This window comes from Mastacembelus armatus, chromosome 17 (genome assembly GCF_900324485.2).
Source record: "Mastacembelus armatus chromosome 17, fMasArm1.2, whole genome shotgun sequence".
In the NCBI taxonomy this organism is placed as follows: Eukaryota; Metazoa; Chordata; class Actinopteri; order Synbranchiformes; family Mastacembelidae; genus Mastacembelus; species Mastacembelus armatus.
Window position 1 is genome coordinate 15281740 of NC_046649.1, and position 26983 is coordinate 15308722.

A 26983-nucleotide genomic window follows, 5' to 3' on the forward strand; every position below is an offset into this window, starting at 1 on the left:
TTCTTTAAAATTCTTTAACCTACTGTATGAAAACACATTCCTTCTTTAGATATTAACTTCTCTATTTTATATTAACTTGTCCTGATGGTGCATGACACCTGCTGAAATTACAAATAGCGTCTTTCAGACCATAACCACTAAAACATCAGCCTGCATTGTTTTAGTTCAGAATTATGGGAAATCTGACCGAGATGATCAAAACCAAGCGAATATCTTTAATGTTCCAAAGCACCGTAATAAAAAAGTGAAAATTAGACTGTAGTAAATACAGTAAAGTATAGATTTGGTATCTATACTTTCATCTCATTAACCCCTATATCTCAACACAATACCCCAAAGACAATAAAATGTGTGTTATTGATGTTTTGGATAATGTTTTATCACCAAATTGGAACCACTGGGCAACTTTCACGGAAGGTTTTCTCTGAGGTAGCAAATTTTATAAGAAATATATAAATCATCATTAAGAGAAAATGTTTCCTTTTTGTGAGTGTGCATACAATGCGCTTTTGAACTTTATAATTGTCTTCCTCTTAAGGTGTTTACTCTTTGTGCTCACTGAGAAGGACAGCAGCAAATATTTTTTTCTGTGCCTCCTCTGTTTCATGTTAAAAACTAAATGAAATGGGAATAAATATCATATCTACATGATGTCACGTTTTTTTCTTTGCGTGTGTCTTTTATATGTTTTGAGAAGTATGTCATGCCATTTTTGTGAGGGTTATCACTAGATCCCAGAGTTGAGGATTAAATTCTGTGGGAAGTAAATGATGTTTCTCTTCAAAAATGTGTTTCACCTTACTTTAGTTTAAACCAAACCATAAGCTAACCAGTCTTTTATGATTCTTAGCTGGATCCGAAATTCCCCTAATCAGCTAGCGCTGCCTACTGAGTTTTGGGGTTTAACGTGTACGTTTCGTGTTAGGTCAGATATTTTGCGACCACGTTTCTGTACGGAGATAAATAAGAGACGTACTTTTCTACTTCCTGTTTTGTTTTTCTTTCGCTCCGTGTCTCCTCGGGTTGGGTAGATATGGAAGAATTGTCGAGACGAGTAGAAACCCGTATATTTCCTGTGAAGAAACGCACTCTCTACAGACACCGGTGGTCCTTATAAACCAGTGGGCAGCAGCAACACCTGCCGCGGGGTTTCATACACCCTCACTCCGCCTCTGGTGTCCGCGACATGGCACTCAGCTCGGGCGGATGGGCTCCCCCAGCCCCGGCCGCTGCTTCGTCCCACCAGGCTGCATGCGGCGGGCCTGCGCCAACAGCTTGCTGCAGTACTGTTTTAATGTCGGTCCGGGTTTCGGTGTGCCATTCCGGGATCAGGCCCCTGTGTCTCCCCGGAGCAGGCAGCGAAGCTCTGCGCCTACAGCTCAGCATGGACCCGAGTCGGGCCGGAGAGTTCCGACTGGCGCTGCGAGATACAAGCGGAAGCCGCAGTGTGGTAACATTTCACACATCCACCTGATGTTTTTAAAAGAAGTGTTGTCATGCGACGTCTTAGTCATAAGCCGCCTTACTAAATCACGTTTATAGTTTATATTGTCGTGGGCCTGTACACGCCATTTTATGGAGCAATCGTGCAGCCTCCACAGATAATTGGGAATTTAAAAAAAATAACATTTCTTTCAGTGCTTGTCCCTAACACGACATGCACCCTAACATGCACTCTAACACCACTCAACACAAGTGTGTCCTTAACATTGTCTAGCTAACTAATCCTCTTGATTTGCTTTCAAATCCACTCATCTGGCAGTATCTCTAGGTGAGCGCGAGAAATTCAACAGTGTATTGTTGTAGTCGAGTGGGTTTTGGTTTCACTTTCATTTTTCTTCTCATAACCAGTCAACTTATCAGAGTCATACCAGCAGGATCTGAAATTCTTCTACACTCATTAATAGTGGTAAACATCAGCAGTGAGCCTCTGCTGTATTTGTCATACAGTAGTAGCATGGGAGGCTATTTGTACTTCTATCATTGCATTTCTCACTCTATGTCTTGTTGGAAGTCTGTATTCACCCCTTTAAACTGGAAACGTGATTCAGATATGTGGAGTAAAGGGGCATTTTAACACCCTTGGCTCTTGTCCTTCTTCTTAGCACATTGTAATGATACTGTGAGAGCAGCTGCTTTATCAGTGTTGGCAGCATTATGACATCTGGTGAGCTGAATATGGTCTTCATAGGTAAAAAGGGTATCAACAAGTCTTAATTGTGAATGTAGACACACACGGAAGTATAAATAACTGTGGTGCAATAGTGAGTAGTGAACAGGAAGTTCTGGCATCCCCGTAAACCCACTTTTAACACAGATCAGAAGTGCATTCAGCTTTTCAGTTTGGGCTTTTGTTATATATGGCTAAGAGTTAGTTTGTTCAGAAACACAGACAGAGAGAAAAGCGACCCCTTTTTCACCTGCTTGGTGTATATAAACAAGCACAAAGCTTCGCTGACATGCTCATCCTCACCTGTTTTAAAGCTCTGGAGCTTTAGAAACCCTGAGCCTGACAATCTGGGTTTGAGTTGATGGAGAAAGATAAACTTGCGCTGTCAACCCAAACTTTTATTCTTTTGGGTGTCACAGTGGTTCGAGTTTTAGATATGGCTCTCTCCACTGCACACAGGAAGAGTTGTGGTTTGAATGGGATTCAAACTTTCTTGCACTAAATTTTCAGGCTAAATATGAAAAAGTTACTGCACTTATGTAAAAGTAGCTGAGGGTCATGTTTTAGCACAGAGATGGGCTCTTTCACCTGTGCATGTGTCAGTGAGCATGTTGGTCTCAAATGTAGACACACATCCTAAATCAGGCTTGGAGATGACCTTACTTTGCACTCTGCCTGTCTCACCACAGATCTGTACTTTGTTTGTCAAGTTCTCTCTGTGCGAAGTTCCGAAGATCTGACAGGCTCAGAAGCAACGTTTTTATCTAAAGTCAGCCCGACTTGCCCCATGACAATTGAGATACTTCTTGATTTACATGGTTTTCCTTTGATCTTAGCTTCTTCCGGCTTGTCTCTTTGAGCTGGCAGACATTTCATAAGTAATCACACACATACTCTGGCAGGAGGCAAATCCCTGTCTGCTGCCTTTGTCTACCCATAACAGATTTCAGTGCTTTAATGACTCCTCCATTGCCACAGTGAATGTTAGAGGATGGATAATGTGCTAAAATCCCTGTGCTGGCAAACTCACTCATTGTTGAAGTCTTTCTTTGTCAGAATGTGGATTTCACTTTGCTTTTTGCCATATTTCATAAAAGTCTCTTCTTTCTCTCATGCCATAATCTTCTTGTGAAGCATATTGCAAGTTGCACCCATATTTTGTGCCTTTTTTTTTTTTACCATTGCCTCTGTTCATTTTTATATTGGATATAAACTCATAAGAAAAAGTTATTGTCATTAAATGCATTTGCATGGCTGGTTTCATTTGCAAAAGCCTTGAATGTCATTTTGCTTCATTCAAAACTGAATATTTTTTTAGTTTTCAGATCATTTTTTTTATAGTCAGACAAAATAATTCATTCCAAGATGTCACCTTTGGCTCTGACATTGTACCAGGCTTTTTCACATTTTTTGGCATTTTATAGGTTCAACAATAATATATTAGGTGAGAAAACAACTGACAGAAAATGAAAATAATGGTTAGTTGCAGTCCTACAATGCCCACTGAGCTAAAAGTAAAACTGTGAGAGGTTGTTAATTTAGATATGTTCTCATTTTGATGAGTTTTGTGTGTGTTGCAGATTTAAATTCACATAACGTTGTGTAGTTTTTCTACATTTCCTACATTATAACTTTTCAGACAGACAAGACTTTTGAGATCTGTTTTTTTTTTTCTTTTCTGTGTATGTTTGTACCCTCAGTTCATTGCAGAGTTTGACCTGCGTTCGGTGCAGTATGAAGTCAAGTCCCCTCGATGCCATGAGATGCGTCTTGCTGCTCCTCCACATGATTGTATCCGCTTCAACTTCCGCTGCGACCGTGAAGCAGAGGAGTGGGCCACGGTGGTGATGTCGTCACTAAGAGAGGCACATAGAGGTCAGTTTGCCAACTCTGATTTTTTCCATAACCTGCTTTCTCTGTTACCCATTGTTCACATCCTTTCAAAAGAAAATTACACGTTTGATCAGTAAACTGAAAAAGACTTAAAGAGACCAATCTGCACACCAGTTTTAGTGCAGATTCATTATCGGATTGGTTAAAAAACAGTGTCAAAATAGCCATAAGCTTGAGGGACTTCTTAGTGTAAGTCTCTAAGGACGATCCGGTCCTTTTCTCTTTACTCTTTACGCTCTTCTCTCTGAACACTCCGTGCACTCAGCCCCACAACAGTACGGTGGCGTGTGACTGTTTCTCGTTTCTCGTTAAAGGACTTAGTCCTTTTCTGTGTTCCCAGAACACCTTGCATTACCAGCCCTGTACTGCTACAGCGGTACACGGTACAGTATCTACTTAACTTGCTCTGCCCTTGTAATGACTTGTCGTTTTCACTTTTCCTATTTTTTATTGCCTTTATTTTTCAATGTTTTTAAAATTCTTTTTCTTTTTTTAATGTATTTTTTATGTATATTATTCCTGCTGTCATGTAATTGCTATGCTCCTTTGACCAAAGAATAGAAATGTGTATTTCAGATTCCCACTTTTTAAGACAAACATAGTCCATCTCCTTTGAGGTTTCCAGTGGAGTTGGTCGGGGGTCCTAAACTGTCAGTCCCCTGTATCCCTAAAGTTAGGAGGTAGGGGCTGAAACAATTTCTTCCAGGATGATCAGTCTCTGTCTGTCTCAGGTCCCGATCCAAACAGCCAAGGATATCACTTCTGACTCCAAATTGTTGTGGAAATTTTGAGAAACTTCAATATTCTATGGGGAATCTGAAGTGAACTAAGACCCAAACATCTTTTAGGTATTTCATTTTCTTTGCAAAGAGGACGATGTCTTGAGAGAATGCTAAAGCAGTCTACCAGGGAGTGACAGAGAAATAAAGGTCACACTGAGTTTTATACAGTATTATCAGGGTGGATGCAGAAGCTGCCAGAGCTGATGTTTTGTCCCTGGCAGGGAACAGAGTGATTAAGTGAGTTCAGGCGTTCTAGACAAATATGCAAAACAAGAACAAACAGGTGCCATAACAATAATTTGTGGTAAGGACATCTTTATCTAGATCATAAAATAGATTTTCCATCACACGGACAAACAAATGATTGTCCTCAGATATAAAACAAAGAAACCACATGCTTTGTGCATTGAGGTCTTTAGGCAATTCTTCAGTACCTGGTAGGTATATTAGCTTAACACACCAGTAGTTGCCAGGAAGCCTTTTCCTGTGATTAAAGGGTTTTGCTAATATGTGCCTTTATCAACCAAGTTCAGCTAGAAAAATACTCATGTCAGTTGTTATTGGTGTAAGTGAAAACCACAAGTTTGAAACACTTTTCTTTCTTCTTTCTGCTTTGACAGTTGCAAATATTAACGTGTGTGAATCAGATGGCATACAGCACCAAACAACAGCAACTGTGGAGCAGTGGAACTCATCCTCGCTGCCCCTCACCGGTGGGTATCTCTTCACTCATTTTCTCTTTTTGTTCCTGAACATGCTCAAAAAATGTCACTTCTGTTTTCTATCTCTTTGTGTTTAGAGGAACTATGTTTGGATCTCGCCAGGGCGATAGAAGCAGGAGACACTCAGGCTGCTTCACAGCACGCATCCGCTCTGGCTCGACAGAAGGCAGTGCTGACAATTCAGCTGTCAGAAAAGAACTATGCAGACGGAGAGATCAGGTGAGAAGCGATAAGTGTCGAGGTCACTGACTGATGAGTCTTCCTGGTTATGTGTGTTTGCAACTTAAAGTGCCATATCTTTGCTGCAGTTTGTCTGTGGTGGTGGAAGATGTGTCATCATCCTGTTGTGTCACAGTGAAAGTTTTTCCCTACATGACTGTGGCTGCACTAAAGCAACAGGTCAGAAAACTGTCAATTAACCAACAATGAACTAAGCATTTGACATACTGGCTTTTTCAGCTTCACCTACTCCATCTATTCTTCTTTAGGTGTTTCTTGAGTATGGCTTTCATCCTCGCGTGCAGCGCTGGGTGATTGGTCAGTGTTTGTGCACCGAGCCGAGGTCATTAGCCTCCTACGGGGTACAGAAGGACGGTGACACAGCGTACCTCTACCTGATATCAGCACGACAGGCCCGAATGACCCGCCAGCTGTTCCAGCAGGACCTGGAGAGCGCCCTCCTTGCCCCACCTCTCCCCCTGGGCAATGGACCCACCTCCCAAGACTGGAGGGGTTACAGCACCCTGCCCTCAAGGCTACCCCACAACAGTCAGGGTCAGTTCAATAAATGTCCACTTTGTGTCACAGTTTAGACAGAAGATGCAGTGATATGGTTATGATTCCTCTGAATCCAGGATGTTGGAATTAAAACTATAAATAGGGTTGTTTTTCAGTTGTAAAGCTATTTAGCCATTCTCCCATAATCTCCCAGACAATGCAGCAGGACACTGACCTTAAACACAGAACCAAAGCAGTTAAGAGTTTAGGGCCAAAGTTTTCTATGTTCTGCACTGGCCAGTTTAGTCATCTGCACACAACCCGTCTGATCAAGTGATTAATTTACTATAAACCATACTGAAGGCAAAAACAAGCAAGAAGTGAAGCTAAATAGAAGGTCAACAGACTGACCATCAATCATTAACAGCAAAGTCACTAAAGCCAAATTGTAAATAATGTAGGTTTATGTTAATTGTTTTAATTTAAAATAGGATGTTTTGCAGTGAGTCTTGTCAGTAAACCAGTCAACTGATATATTTCTCTGTTTTTGACAACTCCACGGAGCACAGGTGGAGGCAGCGATAGACCAGATGACATCAAAGATGTCCTTGACGTTGAGAATCTGCACTTGAATGATCACACCAACAGAGCTAGTAAAACTCAGGTATGTGACCAGCATATACTATTAAAGCAGGTGCAGTCACAGGTGCATATTTGTGTCTTTGTGCAGTTTATTGCTGTGCTTAATCTTGCCTTAATGACTACAGTTTCAGTGGGATTAAAATAGTACCAAAGCAGGGAAATACACCCTATTAATTTTCTCTAAAGTCAGTGCCTCTTTAAAGTATGTGTTGTTAGTTAAGTATTACAAGATTTGCTGTTTCACCATTAACACAGAAATTGAGTTATTAATCATTTGGTTCAACTTTCACCATAGTTTTAATAATAACAGTAATTTCACCCAGTGATGTACTATATGCTGTTTATGCTATTTATTAACAATATGCTACTTTAGCAGCTGATTTGTTTAAAGCCTCATTACCTTTGAAAGGAAGCTTGTGCTAATGTCAGTTAGTAAAATAGTAGGTAAAATTCAATATATGTGAAATAAAATGAGAATGAAAATTGAATAGAGAACTGACAGACAAGGATTGGTATTCCATATGCAAGACAACACGAGGTAACCGCTGATAACTCTAAAAGATGGAGGGAATTCAGGTAGAAATATGTAAAGTAATATATAACAATAATGTTGACGACTGCGTTCATAGGAATTCACACAGTTTTTTGACATGCAGGAAAACCAGTCATTCTGGGACAGAGGAATATAGATATTGAAGGAATTATTGCATTGCAGGATCCCCAGAGACCCCCACATTTTGTACCTGGGATTAATAACTGAGGATGTCATTTTGAAAGAAGACATTTATCTCTATACATTTCTGATACTCGCATGTAAAAAGGCCATTTCAAGGCAGTGTTTGAAATATGATTCCATAAAACAAGAACAATAGCTGATGGTTGAAGGTGAAATATTCTTCATAGAGAAGCTGACCCGCCATCTGGCATTTAAAGCTGGAACCTTCAAACAATGGTGGAGGAAATGGGCTGTATACAAACAAAAAAGTCGGTCGCTATGATTCAACTTGAGAACAGTGGATCAAAAGCATCAGCCAGAGATAAACAAAGCACCTCCTGTTAAGTTTTATTTAGTTTTAGACTTCAGTTCAAGTAGCTGTTCTAGAAGGCAGTTACGATGATGATCACAATGTATTTTGAAAAAATGAGAAAAAGTATTAAAAGATACTAGTTAAAAATTGTGAGGTTACTTGCAACCTAAATTACTTTCTAAATTAGCATCTACTTTTGTTCTCTCAGCAGACAGAGTGGGCTTGTCCCTCATGCACTTTCATCAACAAGCCGTCTCGTCCAGGCTGTGAAATTTGTGCTACGGCTAGACCTGACACACACATCCAGCAGGTACCGCACAATACCCCGCAGTCACAACCTTTGTACTACTCTTCTTAACATTTCCTGAATGACACTCACTCCCTTTTTCATCTTTCTCAAAGGAGAAAGGAAGGAGAGAGGACCGCGGAGAGTCTGGTTTAAACAGCAGCTGACTGCCCGTCATCGCAGTCTGGTTGTCTAGTCTCACTCACTTAGACACCCATATACACACACACACATACACAGTGAGGATGTTAAATCTGCCACCTAAATGTTGACAAAGTACTCACATAAAGACTATCAAGTGCACTGAGAGTCCTCTGACAGCTGGCTGGCTGCTGAACACTGGAGGGTTTGAATCAGCATAGCATGACAGGCTCAGTCAATGGTTGAGGTTCAGATGACGAACTGGTGGGCACTGTCAGCTTTGACCATTGATATGACCATGACATACATTGTAATTTGGCCAGGCCTCTTTCTTATTTATTTAATAGGGGGGTGTGTGTGTGGTGCACACGACACACAGGGCCAGATATTTATTTTAGGGGAGGGAGATGTGATGCAAGTTGTCTGTGTTTGACTGCGACTGAAGATGAGGGAATTATGTACTGTGCCATCTGTGAAGTGAGAGGAAAGGTGAAGCCTTGTGCAATACCTTGTTTTCGGTGCTGTCACATTTACAGTCTGTGGTGTGTATTCTGTTGGTGCAAAATAATATTGGAAGTTTAAAAAAGCCATGTCTGACAAGAGAAGGAATGTCTCATTTACAGGGATGTCAAGTGCTTTTATTTTTATAACATGTGTTATTTTTAACGAGATGCAGTGAGTTAACTGATGTACATTTTAACTCGATTCTCCCTGAGCCATGACAATAGCTTGATCTGGTTCCAGTACATAATACTGTAAAAACTTGCATTAGCTGAATAAACATAATGGCAGAAAACAAATGCTGTCTAGCTATGGGTCTAGTCCTTTCAGGCAGACTTGATTGATGGTTCTAGTTGGGCTCAATTACCTCTGTGGATGGCAATGTTGTTATTCATCGTGTTGGTCCAGACTGTAAAACATCATCAGCCATTGAATGGACCATCCTGAAAATTAGATCTGATGTTCATGGTTAAAATTTTTACATATATTGCGACAGTCTCAGCAAATAATTTTTAGAGATTTCTGGCTCATGGATGATTTCTCTTACGCCGATGATCCCCGTGAGGTCAGCCTCACAGAGCTGCAATGTAGCAGTAAACTTTGTCACTGAGTGAACTACCAGTTAAAAGTTTAGACACACTTTACCATTGAATTGAATGAGACAGTGTGTCCAAACTTTTGACTGGTACTGTAAATTTTCCTAATTTTTCCCTATTTCAATTCAATTCATTTCCTTTTTTGCTGTATTTGTACAGAGTAAATTAATTTTGTAGCAAGTTTGCCTTTTATGTTTTGTAAATGCAGGTATTTTTATTCTTCACGATATTTTTTGTAAGCAATCATATTCCTTTACAAAAGAGCCTTTCATTTCATGGTTGTACGTGTGGCAGAACCTTGTTTAAAACATGGGAACCAAATATTTCCAGTCATTTTATTTTGGCATTTATAAATATGAAATAAACATGTTTTAAAGAATGTTATCAAAACAAGTATAAAAATATTAGACAGTAGTGATGGCTTGTTCAACAGACAGGTGTATGGATGTCTTGAAAGAGACCAACAGGGAGGGTTCACCACTCATTACTATGTTGGCACTGTCTTAGTCTTCCAACATCACAATCCATAAGTACCACAAACAAAAATCTTTTGGAAACAAAGTGACCCAAACATAGTATTTCTAGTTACCTGTGAAAATAATTGTCCCCTTTTCAAGTTAAGTACAGTAAAACAAGAAAATCTGCTGGATTTTTGTCAAATGTTTTAAGAAAAAAATACTTGGGAGTTGATATTGAAATACCAACAAAATGTCCAAAAAAAAAAAAAAACAGTCAGTGCATTCCATGTCAACTGTAGATATTCCTCTTCTTCACATCTTTCCAGTAAAGACAAACCTGAGAACACCTCAGAGACATGTTCTCCCTATGAAAGCCTCCAGCTGTCCTGTATGACTGACATCTACTTCCAGAAGAGGATGTTCCAGAAAAGTAGCCAGCATGGATAGACCAGCAGAGATATGAGTGGGTAAACCAGAGAGCCATAAAGGGAGTGGTCCAGGACGCCTTGTGAGATGACGGACAGGTAGAGCAACAAACCATCCTGGAAGCTTATGGGCATTTCCTGCAGCTCTTGGAAGAAAAAGACAGAAAACAGAAGTGTGCAGGCTGGGCTGAGGATGACCAAGATGAAGGCTGACAGAACCCTAAGGGAAGAAGGAGGAGAGTATTACTTCCCTGTGACTGAGAGGTGGCAGTACAGAGCTGCAGTTTGAAAATGCATTTGACTGTTTCTTACTTTGGCACATGGGGTGTGATGAAGGCAGCCACAGGCACAAGGGTGATGGCCAGGATGAAGCCCAGGGAGAAGTTGATGAGGGCAGTGCAACCCAGCAGAACAGCCAGGTACAGCACAGAGACCAGCTTCAGCACTCTCCAGCCCTGCTCCGTCCCTTCACCTGACAGGAGTCTGCAACACACAACATGACACGACAACAGCTCACTCCCCAGCATCACAGCAGCCTTAAAGTAAAAGTTTCTCACTGTCTGGACTGCAGTGGTATTGGGTTACTTTGAGCAAGTCAACCACAGTAATAGAGTATTTGTGATATGATGTTGAGGAATCATTACAAAGCCTGTGATTGTACACTACCCTTTGTAAACATGTGAAAAATCAAGTTTGTAAATGTGTAAAATGACTTAAAAAGTTTTAAATATAATTATTAGATGAACAATGACGTTATACATGCGTCCAAAGTTTGACTTCTATGTGCAATTGTTTGTGAGCATGTGTACATTATAGTCACATACAATAGGAGAACTGAATGCAAAACTCAAGTAAACAAATTAAGAGGTTTTCACTGTACAGGGCATGCTCTGCACAGTCAGAGTATTTTACCTCTTGATATTCTGTCTTTAAGACCAGGAGGAGGGGGAAAAATGACAGAAAAAAAAAATCAGAGGGGTGTTACATGTGCCAGGCATGTACCTGTGTGTGTTGTGAGGCAAAGCCAATCCTGCCGTGTAAATAGTAATTGCTGTCAGGACCACTGCCTCAGTCTCAGACACTGGGAAGTGTTCAACAGCCATCTCTTGAAAACGGATTGGCAGTGTGTACAGAGCAACTCCAGTCGCATGACTGATCACCAGAGGAGTCAGCACAGACAAAACCCCTGGACTGGACTGCTGGGAGGAAGTAGATATTAATAAGGTGGTGACTTCAACTCAACTCATGTAAATACTGTTCTATTTCTGTTACGCCGTCAGGATGTTTCTTTCACCTGGTCAATGTCAGCAACTCCATCTTCTGTTTGTGGTGGAGTCGCAAGTTGAACCCACAGATCTAAGGCCTGTGTCACTGTCAAGGGAAAATCTGATAATCAAGTATACATCAATAACAGGGTAAAAGTTTTACTAGCAATACACAACCCACATCCTGGGTTGCAGTAAGTGTCTACTTACAGTACATACATGCTACGTGAGATGAATTTGCTTTTCTTCATCACATTTTAGATCAAAATGAAACCAAGTTAAATAACTGTAAAAGGATACACGAAGCAGAAGGATGACAGCGAGTAAGCCAAAGGCTGGCATGTAATAACCAATGGAGACAAAGTGAGACAGTGATGGCATGAGGTAGAAGAAGTAGGACTGGTGCAAACGCTCGAGGAGGTTATTCAGCTTACGATACATTCCTTCTAGAAGCCTGAGGAATATGACAAAAACGATAATGAAGAAACAGCTTGCAAGGGTGGAACAAAGACAGTAAACCTGGATACCATCAGGAGTAGGTATACAGTACAGTGTTTACTCTGACCTGCCAATGGTGGTAGCATCTGTTTTGTATGGGCGTAAGCTGTTGATGCCTTTGATGGTGGCAGCCTCAATGTGGTAGCGCAAGAACAGGCCGTGGTCCCCCCAAGGTCGCCCACTGGCCTGCTTCAGCACCATCAGCATCATGGTCTGGACTGCATGGCTATAACCTGACAAACTGTCCCAGTCATTCTTCTGCAGCTATACAAACAGAAGAGCAAAATAAGTACTTTCCGAGACAAGCTCAAGTATGTTCTGGGCAGAAAAGCAAATGTGTTAACAAGCCTTTACCTTGCCCTGAATGGTGCAAACTACTCCTATCTTCTGACAGAAAGCATAGAATAAATTCACTAAATCCAGGTTGGGTAACTGGCCATTGAGGCCTTCCAGCACCAGGTCCAAACTGGTGATGACATCACTGCTGAGCTCCAGGGACAGAGCTGCCTGGATTGAACCACCACGGCCCTGCAGTGGAGACCAGTCCATACCTACATAAATCATAATTGGTGTAACAGAAGAAAAGTACATTACCAACTGTCTGTTATCTTTGGTCAGCTTTAGATGAAAGTGGTTGCATGATGTTGGCTATCAAAGTAAATGAAGAATCCAATACTTTGAATGTGGATGTTTTGTAACAGCATGACAGCAGGTGATCACCTGTAGTGTTGGTGTGGTGGTAGCCCTCCAGCCACGCCTGCATACCAATCAGATCATGCTCATTCACGAGGAAGATGATGTCCTTGGCCCAGTAAATCTGATCTATTGAGGAAAACAGCAGTCAGTGAAATCAAGAAATGCAAAGTCCTTCAAATGCTACTAAACTGTCCTGAAGGGGGAGTGTAGTGGGGGGGCTGTACTCACTCCTGAAGTACTGCGCCAAAGTAATCAGCAGTCCCACAGCCTGGTTGTTGTTATCGCCCAGGCTGCACGGAGCACTCAGAACGAGGGCTTCAGTCCGTGGTGCTCTAGGTGCCCGAAGGATCCCATATACATTTGTGCCTTTTACCATCTGAAGGAAACAGAATAGTGTGAGGTTAACAAGATCAATTACGCATAAAAGTAATATAAAAGCAATTGTTGAAAACAGAAATGTTACAATAAAAATGTTCTTAATACAGAAATTAAACACAAACTCACATATCTCTCTTTGTTTTCATCAGGAAAGGGTAGCGTGCGAGAGAAGCTCTGGGTAAACACTTCTAGCCCTCGAGCCTGCATGGTTTTCACTAACCAATCCACAGGCATCCCACTGTCAAAAAAAAAGAACTGGTCTCACTATAATACAGGTTTCAGGCAAAAGACATGGCTACAGAGCTTAGTATGGTGGTAAAAGTAAAAAAAAAAACACACTAAGCATTACAAGTTTAACAAATAACTTTTGTTTATGAGTTTGAAATAAAACACACTCTGCTCAGACACCCACTGAAAATTAGCTCCAAAAGCTCATGTAAAAAACATAACCACTACTAGTTGTTTACACTGCCCTATGGTATCAGTGATCCAACTACCTTGTAAACTCTGCATCATGTTTGAATTAGGATTATATATCATGGCATGTGTGAAGCTGCATTTTACTCACCCCACTTTCTTTTTATGAGCTGCAAATTCCCTGCCTGTGGACAGCGCCCTCTCCCCTGCTGGAAACCGCTCCTCCACCATGGTCGATCCCATGGCATTCTCTGACATGTACGTCCTCAGAGTGAACGGTTCAAAAGCTAAGCCCATGAACCAGGCCAGGCCTGCTATGTAGCAGACCACACTAGAATGATGACATATAAACGACAGAAATCATTTAAAGTATGCACACAATCCCACAATGGATCATGTAACAAAGTACACAGAGGCTTATAAAAGAGTCATGGGTACATTTGAGAGTTTATTTTGGCACTTTAGGCTTTTAGTATCTAAAAACGATGAATGAATTATAAGACAATGGAGCTCTGGGAACAGACACTAAAAACCCCTTGCCCCTCCTATCTGTGAGCCTGGCAGGACTGAAATAATGCGTTTGTGTGGTCACTCACTTCACACTTCTGTGGTTATTTTGCATCTCTTTGTGGCTGTTTTTTTTAAGTCTCTTTCTTGTCACTTTGCATCTTTCACTGACTTCCTAACAAGAAATGTCGACAACAGTCGAATCAAACAGAGACTCTGACCACAGCTTGTGCCTGGTAGGCCCATTCAGTTATCATTCCTCCCATGCTGAAATCAAAACTCACCAGATTGGAGCATTGAGGCGGGTGAGCAGGTTGATCAAAGCCCGTCTTCTGTTCGGGTCTGACAGCAGCCCCATGTCGTCGTCTGTTGCAACACTATCCTGACGCCAGATCACTGCACCCTGAAGGGAGAACACACTGTGTACTGTATTTTCTGGACTATAGGTCGCACCGTAATATTAGTCGCTTTTAGCAAAAACAGCCTTGTTGAACAGACAAAACATACGACAGTGCAGAATTCGCACAAGCCAGAGGAGTATAAAAAAAGGGCGACTTATACTCGTCGAGTGCGGTAATTCTATACCCAAATTATTTATAATCCAGTATGTTATTGATGAGCTGGACAACAGCAAATTTTGATATAATTTCTATCTAAACATGACGGTGCAACATTAACACAATTGGCTTCTATACAGCTCAAGCTGAAACTCGTTTCTCCACCTATTGTCACACTGACAGCTGTGGTTAGCTTGATGCTAGCTAGCAAGCTAGCTGAGCAAAGACGGCACGTTTAAAACCGTCACGCTCTGTGAAAAGACTAACAATTGACGTTACATTATTGATTATTAAAAATTTACCGTGAGACATAATACATTTGAAGACAAACCTTTCAAATATACAGCGAGTCACATCCACCTGCAGAGGCGGAACTTCTTCCCAGCACCCGCAGCTAGCCGTTTTCAATTTCCTTGTTCCTGGGGAAACATTAATGTGGCGGATAAACTTCCGGTCTAGAGATACTAATAAACGTTTTCATGACGCAAAAAATATGACAATTTAACCTAAAATAATAGAATGTTTTTTAAAATTTGGTTTCACAAATAAACTTTTTGTTGTTTGTCTAATTTGACTTATCATTTTTCAGTGTATCTACAGGCAACACAGCTTTTTGAGTAGATAGGAAGTCTCTAATGTTATATTTTAATTTAGCACATTTAGTTTAAGATTGCTTCAAAATCTAGGAAGGCTATAACATTCTCAGGTGTTTTCTTTAATCTATCACACTATTGGTACTGTGTATTGGTTATTTGTCAGACTAATCAATAAGTGATTTGACCCTTTTTTGCATTATGCATTTAACTACCTGAATAAAAGAAATGCATCCACTCACAAATAAACAAAGCAACAAAAATATGATGTAGCATCCACATATTTATTGTTAGTTTCAATACCTATATACAAAAGCAGACTGTAATTGCTATGAATGCATAAAAAAATGTATATGATTTTCAATCATTCCTTTCCATTCAAAGTCCACTAACATTTTCCACTTGCACCCAAAATAACAGTCCAGGTGTTTCCCCTTGTCCCTGCATCAGTCTCTAGCGAGCACTGACACTTCTTGGAGATGTTGCCGCACCACCTCATCCAGCACCTTGCTCACGCCTTTACAGGCTGTCATGGCAGCTTCAATCAGTGTCTCTAGGTGATCCTGATGTAATCTGGCATCCATCTGCAGCAAAGCAATCTGTCCACCACGGGGCAGCAGTGCTAAGGCCAAAGAGCTCACTCCTCCACTTTCCTCTGCATAGCAAAGGTCAGCGAGGGGTGTCTCATCCACAAACCCAACAGTGCAGGCGCACACGTAGTCCCTCATAGGGATCCCGGCATCAATCACCGCAAGAGTGGCAGCATTCACACACACACTGTAGTTCCCACCATCAGACTGCAGAATCTGTTTGGAATTAAGTTTTTATAGACTTTGGTACAAAAACATTTATTCATCCTTATCAGACCACAGCAAGTATATGCATCCCATCCAATCTACATCTCCCAGTTTTATTACTGACCTTGACATAGATGTCGATCTGAGAGCGCGGGTAGAGCTGGGTCATCACAGCAGCTTCAAACGTCTGTTTGAGGTGGAGGCTCATCTCAGTGGATTTGCGGTCCCCATGTGGTCTCCTCTTCCTCTCTGCTGTGCTGAATGTGGCCATGCTGTACTGACAATTGATAACAGCCCGATCATGTAGTGTCCGACTGCGTGAACCTCGCATCTAGGGATCACAAACATTATCTCTATTACTTATGTACCTCTATTAAAAAACCTTACAGATATAAAATTAATATAAAATTATGTGTATGGCCAAACATATGTGAACACAAAAATTATTCCCATGTTATGCATGGGCATTGATATGCTGCTGTAGCTGCCTCCACTCTTATGAGATGGTTTTCCATGAGATTTGGGAATGTTTCTGCAGGCAGTCGTTCCTATTAAACCTAAGGCAGCTTGGGCACTGATGTTAAGGTTTATAAAAACTCTAACTCTAGGCACTGGCAAGTTCAAAAGCCCTTCCACACAGAAGACAAGAGGAGTTCGTCCAAAATGCCATTTGCTAAATCATTATGATTGCCCTCCTTTGAAACTAAACTAATAAAATCACGGTACATCCAGAGGGCATAAATGTGTCTACATACTTTTGGCCAGCAGAGTATGTTTAATGTTGACAGGCCTAATAAGTGAACACTTTTTAAATCATTCTGTTGCGCTTTGGAAACGTCTGCGTCATTATTAACAATACAAAAATAGCAAAATGTGTTTTGAAATTGTTGTTTTTTACACTAATCCTGTGATTTTTCATAGTTAAATATCAACTGGATTGTCTAACAAGAAACCATGTTACTGTAAATGGTCTTTCATGCTCATCCGGATCACGGATAAACCCCTTTCCAAACACTAACGTGATACAGACGCTTTAAGATGACGGATTTAAGGCATTATTTATATGATAGATGTGGTGCTAATTTGCAAAATAAAAGTAACATTATATCATTTGTCTACTTCTAGCTTATATTAACGCTGATGGCTAACGCAGCCCTCCATCCGTACCACTTACTTCATGTGGACCGTACACCACAGCCAGGGCTTTCGTGTTTCCCTGCTCTAAATACGCAGAACCGTCGGCCTGAGCAAACACGCCCATCCGGGCCTGAACTTTCCGCAGCTCGGTGGCTTTTCTTCCATCTAAACGGTATCCCTGATCAGACAGCAGCTCCAGGCCCGCCATGTTTCTGCAGACTGCGAATGAACAGCAACACACCCCACGTGTATGTGTGCCACCGTACTACATTACCCATATAGCCCTGTAATGGTATAACTACGGCAAAGTCAAAGGTCCAAAAATACAAAGTTTGCATAACAGTCGTGAAAACAAATGCCCAACAAACAGACAGTTCTATTCTTTTGCACTAAATAAAGAAAACTTAAAATTAAACTTATGCGGAAAATACAATTTGGAACAATCTACTTTTTGGTTATCAATGTACACAAAAACGTTTAACAAATTTTTAAAAAGGAAAAAATGTCCGATTTAAGCATTCCCATTTTCTACTCATACATAATACATCTAGATTAGACAAAACCTTAACTGGTTTTAAACATGAGCAGTTCTTGCTCTCTTGTTCTTTTTTAACTATATTATATTCTATATGTATTCTATTCAAAATAACAGAAAATCTGAAACAAGAGTAAAAAAAAGTTTATCATTTTGCTAACTCCAGTAAGAGCTGCACAACTTCCAACACTTTTAAAAATAAAATTTATTAGCATCTCTAATGTGTATAAATAAAAACATATATGAAACAATGCATATACATATGATGTAATGAGCTTAATAACAGGGTTACATGTGATACAAAGGAGTAGTCTTTATTTTAGCCAGCGTATTATGTGAGGAAAACTGTACCTTGAAATTAAGCTTTCAAATATGCATATCTCTAAGTTAAAAATCTACATTCTTTGACAAGAGTAAGACAAAGAAATCTGTTTGGGGGTGATAGTGAAAAATATGGTTATTTGTAGTTTGTATCCTGTTTTTCATAATTGAAACCATCTCTGATTTAATACATTATAAATTCTGTACCTTTTTTTAAGTTTTCATTTACAACATTGAGGCACAAAGCCATAACCCTAGTCAGACTTACCTGCTCAGCTTTACATTACACTAAATAAAAATCCTAAAAAGGATTTCACTTTTCTCTTTTCCATTCAGCAAAATCAGATTGTTCCACAGACTTGTACCAAAGGGTCTTTATACACAGACCTGAAATCTAGGAACAATTTGACTATCATGTGAGACACAGCAACAAAAAACAGTAAGATAGCAAATGACAAATTGTGCATGTAACTAATAGATCCAAAAGTATCAAACAAACAACTGGTTTTGTCACTTTCTTCAATGGCTTGCTGTGCCTGGATGAGAATACCAACAAGACAGTGAATGGATGCTTTTTATGGGAGATCTGAAAACTTGGCCTTCTAAGGCAAAAAAGCAAAGGACCTTTTTTCATATGTTACCCAGTTTCTATTTGGTCATGCTTTTGAAAATCTGACATGTTCCAATGCCCTAATGCCAAAACTGACAGATATGCACATGGGATGAATACTACCTCTGAAAGCTGGCCAGAACTTTACAATAGCCAATGTGGTGGGGCCCTGTAAAAGACCATAAGTAGACACTTCTGACAACTACAGAGGATACCCCATAAACCCACACGTGAGTCAAACTGCCACATACAAGTTAGCTACAATATGTGGAATATTATTGGCCATTGTCTCAGTATTTCCTCATGAACTAAAAAAATATCACATCTTAAAAGGGAGTAAGAACATCTGAAAGTAGATGATTTAAAGTTTTTTAAAAAAAAGCAGTGGGTGGGTCAAAAAAAAAAAAAATAAATAAAAAAGTGATGTGTCTGTTTTAATACACAGGTGTATGTGACAGTGAGACGTTATCGGCACCCAAGGATCATGGCAACCTCATTCAGCCTTGTGGAATGAAGGGACTATGTAGTAGATCTGAAAAACGATGGTCTTTGCTCCATCCCAAGTCTTTTAGAAGAGTGCAAAGATCTCTTTGATTTCCCTGACATATCCATGGTCTGGCATCCTAAAACTCTGCAAACTCCTTTGCGCATTTTTCTGTTAAAGAAACACGGATTTCCTCCTCCTCATAGTCATCGAAGTTGCTGGTGTCCCCTGGGCCTCTGCACTTTGGTATGAACGGGGCTTCCACCTATAAGGATAAGAGAAAGATTTTTCATGTCTAAGCTACTAGTCCAAGAACCACATGCTACATGTCTGAGCAGAGCAGAAAAATGCCAAAAACCAAAAATTCGCAAGTTAGCAACCTTTAAATAGAATGCTTGATTTCTGACAACAGGAACTGGTCTGACCATTTGTCTAACTTTCCAAGGCTGATAATCATGCCTACTTCATGCAGACAGATGTGCAGAGGTGATCAAATAGAATGAATTCATCTGATCAGCTACTTCACAGATTGCTGACTTTCTTTTTTTCTTTCATTTATTAAAAGAAAAATTTATCAGGAAAAATGAAGGACATCAGGTGTAAAATCAGCCTTCCTGTTCTGTGCATCTTATCTCACTGGCTCTCCTTTTTTTTTTTTGCTTCTCACAGAACCCCACGTGGCTTTGTCTTATTTGAGCAGTTATTTTGTAAACAGTAATAATCTAAAAAGATAAAGAGCCACTTTAAAATAAAACAAAGAACAGTAAGAGTGTATAATAACTTGGGTTAAACAGAATCAACAGCTCGATTTGCTTTAATCCCAGGCTAAATATCTACTTTGATTAATCGAAAAATTCCATTATCATTGTCCTCCCTGCAAAATGGCACGAAGCACTGATACCTCACAGCCAACAGTGGAATTGGGTGATTTCCAAGAAAAAATAAATAAAACACTGACTGGTTAGTTGTAAAATCACTGTTAATATTCAAGTAAAATGTCCATCACACAGGACCATAAGATAAAACTGATGAACAGTCCTCACATAATACTGAATAATTTAAAATATTAGTGTTGCAGCATTACAGCAGAGAATTTTACAAATAGAAAAACATCAACATGAACAAATCAATATCTAATTAACTTGGCTTTTTACAGAGCATACACTGTTTGTCACTACACTACATGCATTTCACGTCTTGCCTTTCTCTCGTAGATTGCAATCCAGTCTGTTGTGGCAAACCATTTGTGGCCCTTGATGTCATTGACTCCATTCTTCAGGTTGCCGTAACGCTTGGTCAGATCCACCTGCAGCAAGTTTCTCAACAGATCCTTCAAGTCGGAGCTGAAGTGTGAGGGGAATCTTACCTGGAAGGAAGAGAGAGTTTCTAAACTTTCTTTCTACCTGTTTAAATGCATTTTTCAAACTACAAATTAAAGACATTTTCCTTTGTGTAAAGAATTTCCAAAACAATGACCTAACCTTTCCAGACACAATCTTCTCATAGATCTGGATAGGTTGATCTGCAAAGAATGGAGGGTAGCCAGCTGCCATTTCATAGATGAGAACTCCAAGGGCCCACCAGTCCACAGCTTTGTTATAGCCCTAAAAAAGATGGGGACAGATATATGTAGCAATGGTTACGACCTTTAAGTAGTAAAAGGATTTAAGGAAAATTTTGCAAATCTTAATTAGGATAGCAAATCCGTACTTTGCTGAGAATGATTTCTGGTGCCAGGTACTCTGGTGTCCCACACAACGTCCAGGTCCTGCCTTTAACCCTCTTGGCAAATCCAAAGTCTGTCACCTAGAGGTCAGGGCCATATACACTATATATTGGCAAAGGGTGGACATACAGGATACTGCAGCATTATATTTTGATTTATTGCATAACAGCCCACCTGAATGTAACCATGGTGGTCAATGAGAAGGTTCTCAGGTTTCAGATCTCTGTATATGAGATCTAGTGAATGGAGGTACTCAAACGTCAGCACTATCTGGGCAGCATAAAATCGTGCGTGTGGTTCACTAGAAAGGAAGAGGAGGGAAGTGTATGATGAAAAGCAAACATTTGTACGAAATCCCGAAAAACTTAGACGAAGGAGCCAAAGAACAGAAAAATGAAAGATGAAAATCTGTTGTACAATGAGATGTTGTACATTATACATGTAATATGTTAATGACTGACAGAATAACACTCACCTGAATCTTCCAATTCGTCTTAAGTGTGAGAACATCTCTCCTCCTGGAACATACTCCATCACCATGTACAAATTGGAGTTGTCCTAAGACCAAAAAAAAAAAAAAAAACAGACATGTTCTCAGAACTGAATAAAGTTTTTTTTTTTTTCAAATTAAAAAAAAATTAAATTTAAATAAGCACATTTTACCTTAAAAGCATGCTCAAGTTTGACAAGAAATGGGAAGCTCACAGCCTGTAATATCCTCTTTTCATTTAATGTGTGTTCTATTTGCTTGAGTTTCACCACCTGATAGATAAAGAGAGATAAGATGACCTTGCTGGGGAAATTTCACCTACACTAGCAACAAACATAGCATACACTCAAAGAAAGTTTTTAGTTATTTTTTTATTCTGTCTCTCCCACAACATGCAACAAGGATGGGTTATAATATACTTTTTTTAGGTAGAACTAAACTTCTACTGTCTGTGCACATTTACTGCTAATGTCAACACTATAATTTACTTGAAAATGTGTCTACTGACCTTCTGCTTGTCTAGTATTTTCATTGCAAAGTATTGCTCTGTTCCTTTCTGTTTCACCAGCATGACTCTTCCAAATGAGCCAGTACCAAGGGTTTTTAGTCTGTCAAAGTCATCTAGGCACGTTGCGCTCTGTGGAAGTAACAATGTGTTAGTCCACTCTGTGGATGAAACTACAGCAAACATTATGTTTAAATTTTCATCGCCCTGACCTGTGGTGGGCATTCCCATTTCCTTAGAAAATCTTCTTTGGCTTTGGCTAGAAACTCTTTTACTAAAAAAAAAAAACAAAAAAAAGACAGTTAGTATACACTTCAGAAATGCAACATGGGTTATTAGTATAAAGACAAATTTGGGTTTTAGATGGAACTGGCAACAAGACCAAATGCAATTGTATTAGAAGGTAAAGGGAAAAAAAGGAGGAAAATATGTGCAACTCTCATCTGGATATAATTTAAATAGGTTATATTAAAAAAAAATCTCATAAAATAAAACACAAAAACAAGAGCAACATTCAAGACAGGCAGACAAGTGGTACATGCCAAGAAACTCTGTAATTTTCTGTAATTTAGTAGCCTTATTCAGAGGGGAAGGGGATCACAAACTTAAACAATTACAGGTTAGGTTTCTCTGAGCATCTTGTGCATCACTTTATACAGATTGGGAGAAGGCTATTAAACACAGCATAAACATGGACAAACACAGCAGACAACAGGTATCCAGATTGAGAGAATGTGGACAAAAAAAACCAAAAAAAAACCAAAACACTGATCTGTTATCAAAGCACAAAATAAACGCAAGAGAATCTAGCAGGTTTTCACAATCAAACCAATGCCATTCTGCTGTTATGGTCATCTTTTGGAGGAATATGCATACCAAAAGTCTCTATTGATCACCATGGTTTTGCAGGAACAATTACCCACATGGGTGGATGATACAGAAGAGAAGACAGAGAGAAATACAGAGTTCACAGTGCATAAAAAACACATTAACAAACATGAAGCATATGTCGTGAATCAAAGCAACAAGTATGAAAACAGAGTTAACATTCACCTGAGAAACAGAAACCAACTTTGGCATTTGAAGAACAGGTGTACCAAAATGCCATGTAGCAGAAATTCAGTCATGCATACAAGTCAGATAGAAAAGATAACAACCCTTACTAAAGAAAACAATCATTCATAACCTAAAGCTTTTACATTTTTGTACGCTTATAATGAGTAGCTTTCTATGCAACAAAATCTGGTTATTCCTTTCCTTAAACTAGCTTTAAAATGAAAATATATAATAACCTTTAATTAAACTGCACCTTCTAACGACATTTAAAAAACAAGGAAATAAGAAATTAAGTAAACATAAGTGACAAGTGTTGTTCATGACGGCTAACAGTTTGATCCTCATTCTCTCCACTGAGTCTAGAAAGAAGCCCAGAACAAAGCCAGGTTTTTTGGTCGGTTTGTCTTGTTTCTTGCTGTCTGCTGCTGTGATACCACTGCATAAAAAAAAAGCTGATGCCACCACACAATCACAAATAAGTGTGGGGAGTGTACTGCACAATAGGTAATCAGGTCATCTTGTCAGGGCGGCTACACTCCAGACACATCTACAGCTCAGGGCAGAGTGTCAGCTTAAACAGGTTTAACAGCCATGGCCCAGGATCTGGGGATCATAGCTACACTGAAAACAAATGCTTGGCAGTAATGGAACTATTGCTGATCTGATCATCTCTGTCTGCCACAGTGTCTCTGGTTGGCACTGTTTACTGGGCCTGCCTGATCTCTCTCAACAGGTCAATAAATCTCAAAGGAACATTTTCACTGCATCATAAAATGACATTACTTTAAACAAACTGGATAACTGAAGAGAGACAGTTCTCTGCAGGTTTTAGGAGTATAAAAATGAATAGAAAAATGCATGAACGTAGCTGAGAATTTTGATGCCTGAGTGATTTTGAACTGAACTGATTTCAGGCCATCAAATACAGCAAACTCTAAACCTGTACTTTTTATGTTTAGAACCAGGCACAGGGAAACCTTCATGATTTATTGCAGGGATGCTCAATGATGACCAGCTGCACACATCAAAGTATATGAGTGCAAAGTAATGCTGGCCTCAGCTGAGTTACGTCAAACCTTCAAAAGCTTGTAATACCCCTTATCCTCTGACGAAGGTCTGATGACAAGCTGCTCCAGTCAATGACAAGCTGAGTGTGAGAAGTGAGCCTTGATAGACCTTTACCACAGCAAGATTAGACAAGGGGCTCTAAATAAACACAAGTACTACAATTTGAGTGTGTCTGTGTGAATGCATGGAAGTCACTAGCTTGTTCCAGTTTTATGAATGGAAAGACAGCATTTGTCATTTCTTCACCATATTTGGTTACGGTTCTGTGCAGAGGGAAAGCTTTGTTTATGCAGCCAAGAATAAAATGTGGCACAGAAGCCCAGAGGCATCAACAGTCCCACACTGCCTGCAAGTAGAATCTACTGTCTATTTGAAACCATTACTCGTGGGTTTGTGGTTAATTGGTGCAGATTTAAGATAATCAGGGCAAAGTTCCAGTCTGATACAGCTAGCTGTGCTGAGAAGAGGCTGCAGCCACACATACACTAACTAATAAACACGTCGTGATTGGTGTACAGTGAGGATGACACCACAGAAGAGATGATGAGCTGATGTTAGCTTGAAGATTTTTAGACATTATCTAAGGATTTGGACAGGAAGCAACTACAAGCCAGGGCTAACTGTGTGTGCACAGGCCTGAGTACCTACCACCATCAAGAGGCATTGAAATGACAGGGGCCTTCAGAGGGCTAATCCCCCCTACCCCTCCCCAAACCTCCTCATAGCTAAAGTTAGCAGACTAGCTGGCCATCAGACTTCAGCTTTCTTGTGTTTCACTTGGTGTGCAGGCTGCCTTTAACCTGTGAAACTATCAGTACTGGAAATGTATCGACAGGCGTTGTGTTCACTGCTTTGTAAATTGATTTACAACACGGGCAGTGCTCCCCTTCCCACACCTCCTTGCAGCCACCAAAACCACAACGTCCACGGGGTCTTGTTACAGCTAGCCACCTGAATTAGGCCTGTAACAAATTTTACGTGCAAAAATCGCAGCAGCAGTCGGTCGCTCGGTTTTCGTCAGCGTCGGTGGGGGGGCTGACGGGCGGCGCTGCATTGCTTTACCGTACGGACACTTAAGTGTTACAACAAGACTAGCTAGCGACTTTGAGCAGCCTTGACAAGTGTCAAACGCCTAAGTAGAGCACGAAACATCGGCGAGGTCAAGTAACAGCCCCGGACTCACCGCTCTCCAGCTCGTTGCCCTTCTTGGCGGTGGCAGCGTTCCCCATGGTGTGGAAGACACGGCGGTCGCTCCGACTGACAACAGATGGCGGTGGCTAGCTAACCTTCCTAGAGCTGATATTCCCGAGCTCTTTAAAACAGGCAAAACAAAAACGTTTTTTTTTTTTAATATTAAGCCAGGTCACAGCACAAACAGAGCACCACGTCCCTTCCAGCAGTCCCCCTCACTCCCCCTTCTGTCTCTCCCTCTCCTGCTTCCCTCCCAAAGATTTCCGCTCCTGCTAGTCCAGCACGGGCGGTGCGGCTGACATGAAGCTAGCGGTCACTTCTGCTTCCGACAGAGCTGCTCCCCCCTCCAGAACCGCACCAAAGCCCAGCTGCATTCACGGTGCATGCTTAGGGTTTTGTGTTGCTTCCGCGGTTTTGGCATCAGAAACATGAGACTCGTTTGTCTGATTTTACTAAAGGCTAGATATAACTTTTGATTTGTATGTTATTACAAATCCGGATGCTATAGGGATCACAAACGTATAACGTCAGCCCTATAGTGCAAACACTAATACACTGTGGATTTCCAAAAATTCTGTGTATTGAAGGCGTTTTACTTTTTAAGTGCCTCTATAAACATTTGTGCCATAACCTTTTTTATTGGCTGCACATATAATTAGATTCTGTGCAAACTGCGAAATTGCATGTTCATGTATTTACATATGGCAGAGGAAAAATCAGTGTTTTAAAAGAACAACATATGACAAAACAAAATTACATATAAGGACAACCAACAATGGTGGAAGCATTCGACGCAGTTTTATTTAAATTGCTTTAAAAAGTGGCTCAAGTACAAAAACAATAGTCAGATCATTTACTGAAGCAAAAGTAATAATAGTGTAAACAAATACTTGATTACAAGTAAAGGTTCTGCTGCTAAATAAATGTAAAGGTACAGAAATAAAAATAAAAAACAGGAGAAAATAAAAGTAAAGCAGTAATACCCTAAAAAATGCACTTAAATGCTGTAAAAGTAGTTACTTTCCACCATGGCTGATCCAGCTGTTACCACAACTGCAGTTTTGCTATGGTGGAGAGAAAAAGTTTGAAAGTTTTCCTAAGAAATTTTCATCTTTGACTATTACAGTCACTTTTAATTTGCTGCATATGCAAATACCTTGACTAATTATGTACAGTAAATTACAAGAGTACAGGACGTGACAAAGAACCAGACTATATTTAGATAGAACTTCAGAAAAAATAAATTTAAAACAACCCAAAGCTAAAACAAAGTCCAGAAGCAGTGGTGGCGGAGGCATTAATGTAATTATAGCCCTGCATTAATGTTACTTAAGCAGAAAAGCAGAGGTATCATTAATAAGATGTAAGCCTACTTAAACTTTCAAAAGTAAAACTAAAGTATTATGTAACTGAATGGCCACTGTCAGCATTATGTTATGATCTAGCATCGTATTTTTATTACTGGTGTATTAAAGGGCATTTTAATGTCACAGCCATTAAAAATAGATTTTAAAATCCCACAATTGAGACACATATTCACTGTAAAATGTGTTTTTAACATATACAATTTAATATGAAAAATGTTAAAATTTCATAATATTAGGTTTTCATTTTTAAGATATAATGGTACAATTCTAGTGCACATGAGTAAAGTTTATCAAAAGAATTGTGAGTTGTGTTAAAAGGTTTGGTAGACTACTGTTCATTTATCATCAGTCTCAATCTTCTCCTCTACCTGCCATTCATGTCCTCAAAAGCTGACTGCATTCAGTCAAAATTGCATAATTGCAT

At 39.9% G+C, this 26983-nt stretch overlaps 4 protein-coding genes across 8 annotated transcripts; 1 reads left to right on the plus strand and 3 right to left on the minus strand.

Annotated features, from left to right (window-relative positions):
- Positions 1-958: 958 nt before the first annotated feature.
- On the plus strand, positions 959-10214 carry sharpin (SHANK-associated RH domain interacting protein). 2 transcript variants are annotated; one of them, XM_026313296.2, is made up of 9 exons: positions 959-1450; positions 3871-4045; positions 5466-5558; positions 5645-5786; positions 5876-5966; positions 6056-6341; positions 6854-6948; positions 8163-8264; positions 8357-10214. In XM_026313296.2, exons 1-9 carry the CDS (start codon positions 1187-1189, stop codon positions 8405-8407), a joined length of 1299 nt encoding a protein of 432 aa, XP_026169081.1. In that variant the 5' UTR covers positions 959-1186; the 3' UTR covers positions 8408-10214. The 2 variants fall into 2 exon arrangements, with proteins under 2 accessions (XP_026169081.1, XP_026169082.1); XM_026313297.2 differs by having other exon boundaries at positions 8166-8264.
- On the minus strand, positions 9800-15101 carry gpaa1 (glycosylphosphatidylinositol anchor attachment 1). 3 transcript variants are annotated; one of them, XM_026313288.1, is made up of 13 exons: positions 15011-15101; positions 14407-14525; positions 13767-13946; positions 13325-13436; positions 13049-13196; positions 12845-12946; positions 12479-12675; positions 12192-12388; positions 11927-12080; positions 11656-11724; positions 11364-11557; positions 10674-10844; positions 9800-10581 (listed from the first exon to the last, which is right to left on the minus strand). In XM_026313288.1, the coding sequence occupies exons 2-13, from the start codon at positions 14478-14480 to the stop codon at positions 10338-10340; spliced, it is 1842 nt and encodes a 613-aa protein (XP_026169073.1). In that variant the 5' UTR covers positions 14481-14525; positions 15011-15101; the 3' UTR covers positions 9800-10337. The 3 variants fall into 3 exon arrangements, with proteins under 3 accessions (XP_026169073.1, XP_026169072.1, XP_026169074.1); XM_026313287.1 differs by having other exon boundaries at positions 11364-11560; positions 14407-14527; positions 15011-15076; XM_026313289.1 differs by lacking the exon at positions 15011-15101 and adding an exon at positions 14212-14297 and having other exon boundaries at positions 11364-11560; positions 14407-14527.
- Positions 15102-15537: 436 nt separating this feature from the next.
- exosc4 (exosome component 4) lies at positions 15538-17458 on the minus strand. The gene is made up of 3 exons (XM_026313663.2): positions 17244-17458; positions 16194-16400; positions 15538-16078 (listed from the first exon to the last, which is right to left on the minus strand). The coding sequence occupies exons 1-3, from the start codon at positions 17412-17414 to the stop codon at positions 15719-15721; spliced, it is 738 nt and encodes a 245-aa protein (XP_026169448.1). The 5' UTR covers positions 17415-17458; the 3' UTR covers positions 15538-15718.
- A 468-nt stretch (positions 17459-17926) lies between these two features.
- Positions 17927-25455, minus strand: prkacbb (protein kinase, cAMP-dependent, catalytic, beta b). Of its 2 annotated transcripts, XM_026313886.2 has the most exons (11): positions 25185-25455; positions 22754-22762; positions 22090-22151; positions 21881-22009; positions 21546-21644; positions 21358-21440; positions 21057-21183; positions 20867-20962; positions 20638-20760; positions 20358-20522; positions 17927-19421 (listed from the first exon to the last, which is right to left on the minus strand). In XM_026313886.2, exons 1-11 carry the CDS (start codon positions 25228-25230, stop codon positions 19296-19298), a joined length of 1065 nt encoding a protein of 354 aa, XP_026169671.1. In that variant the 5' UTR covers positions 25231-25455; the 3' UTR covers positions 17927-19295. The 2 variants fall into 2 exon arrangements, with proteins under 2 accessions (XP_026169671.1, XP_026169672.1); XM_026313887.2 differs by lacking the exon at positions 22754-22762 and having other exon boundaries at positions 25185-25440.
- Between the last annotated feature and the right edge of the window lie 1528 nt (positions 25456-26983).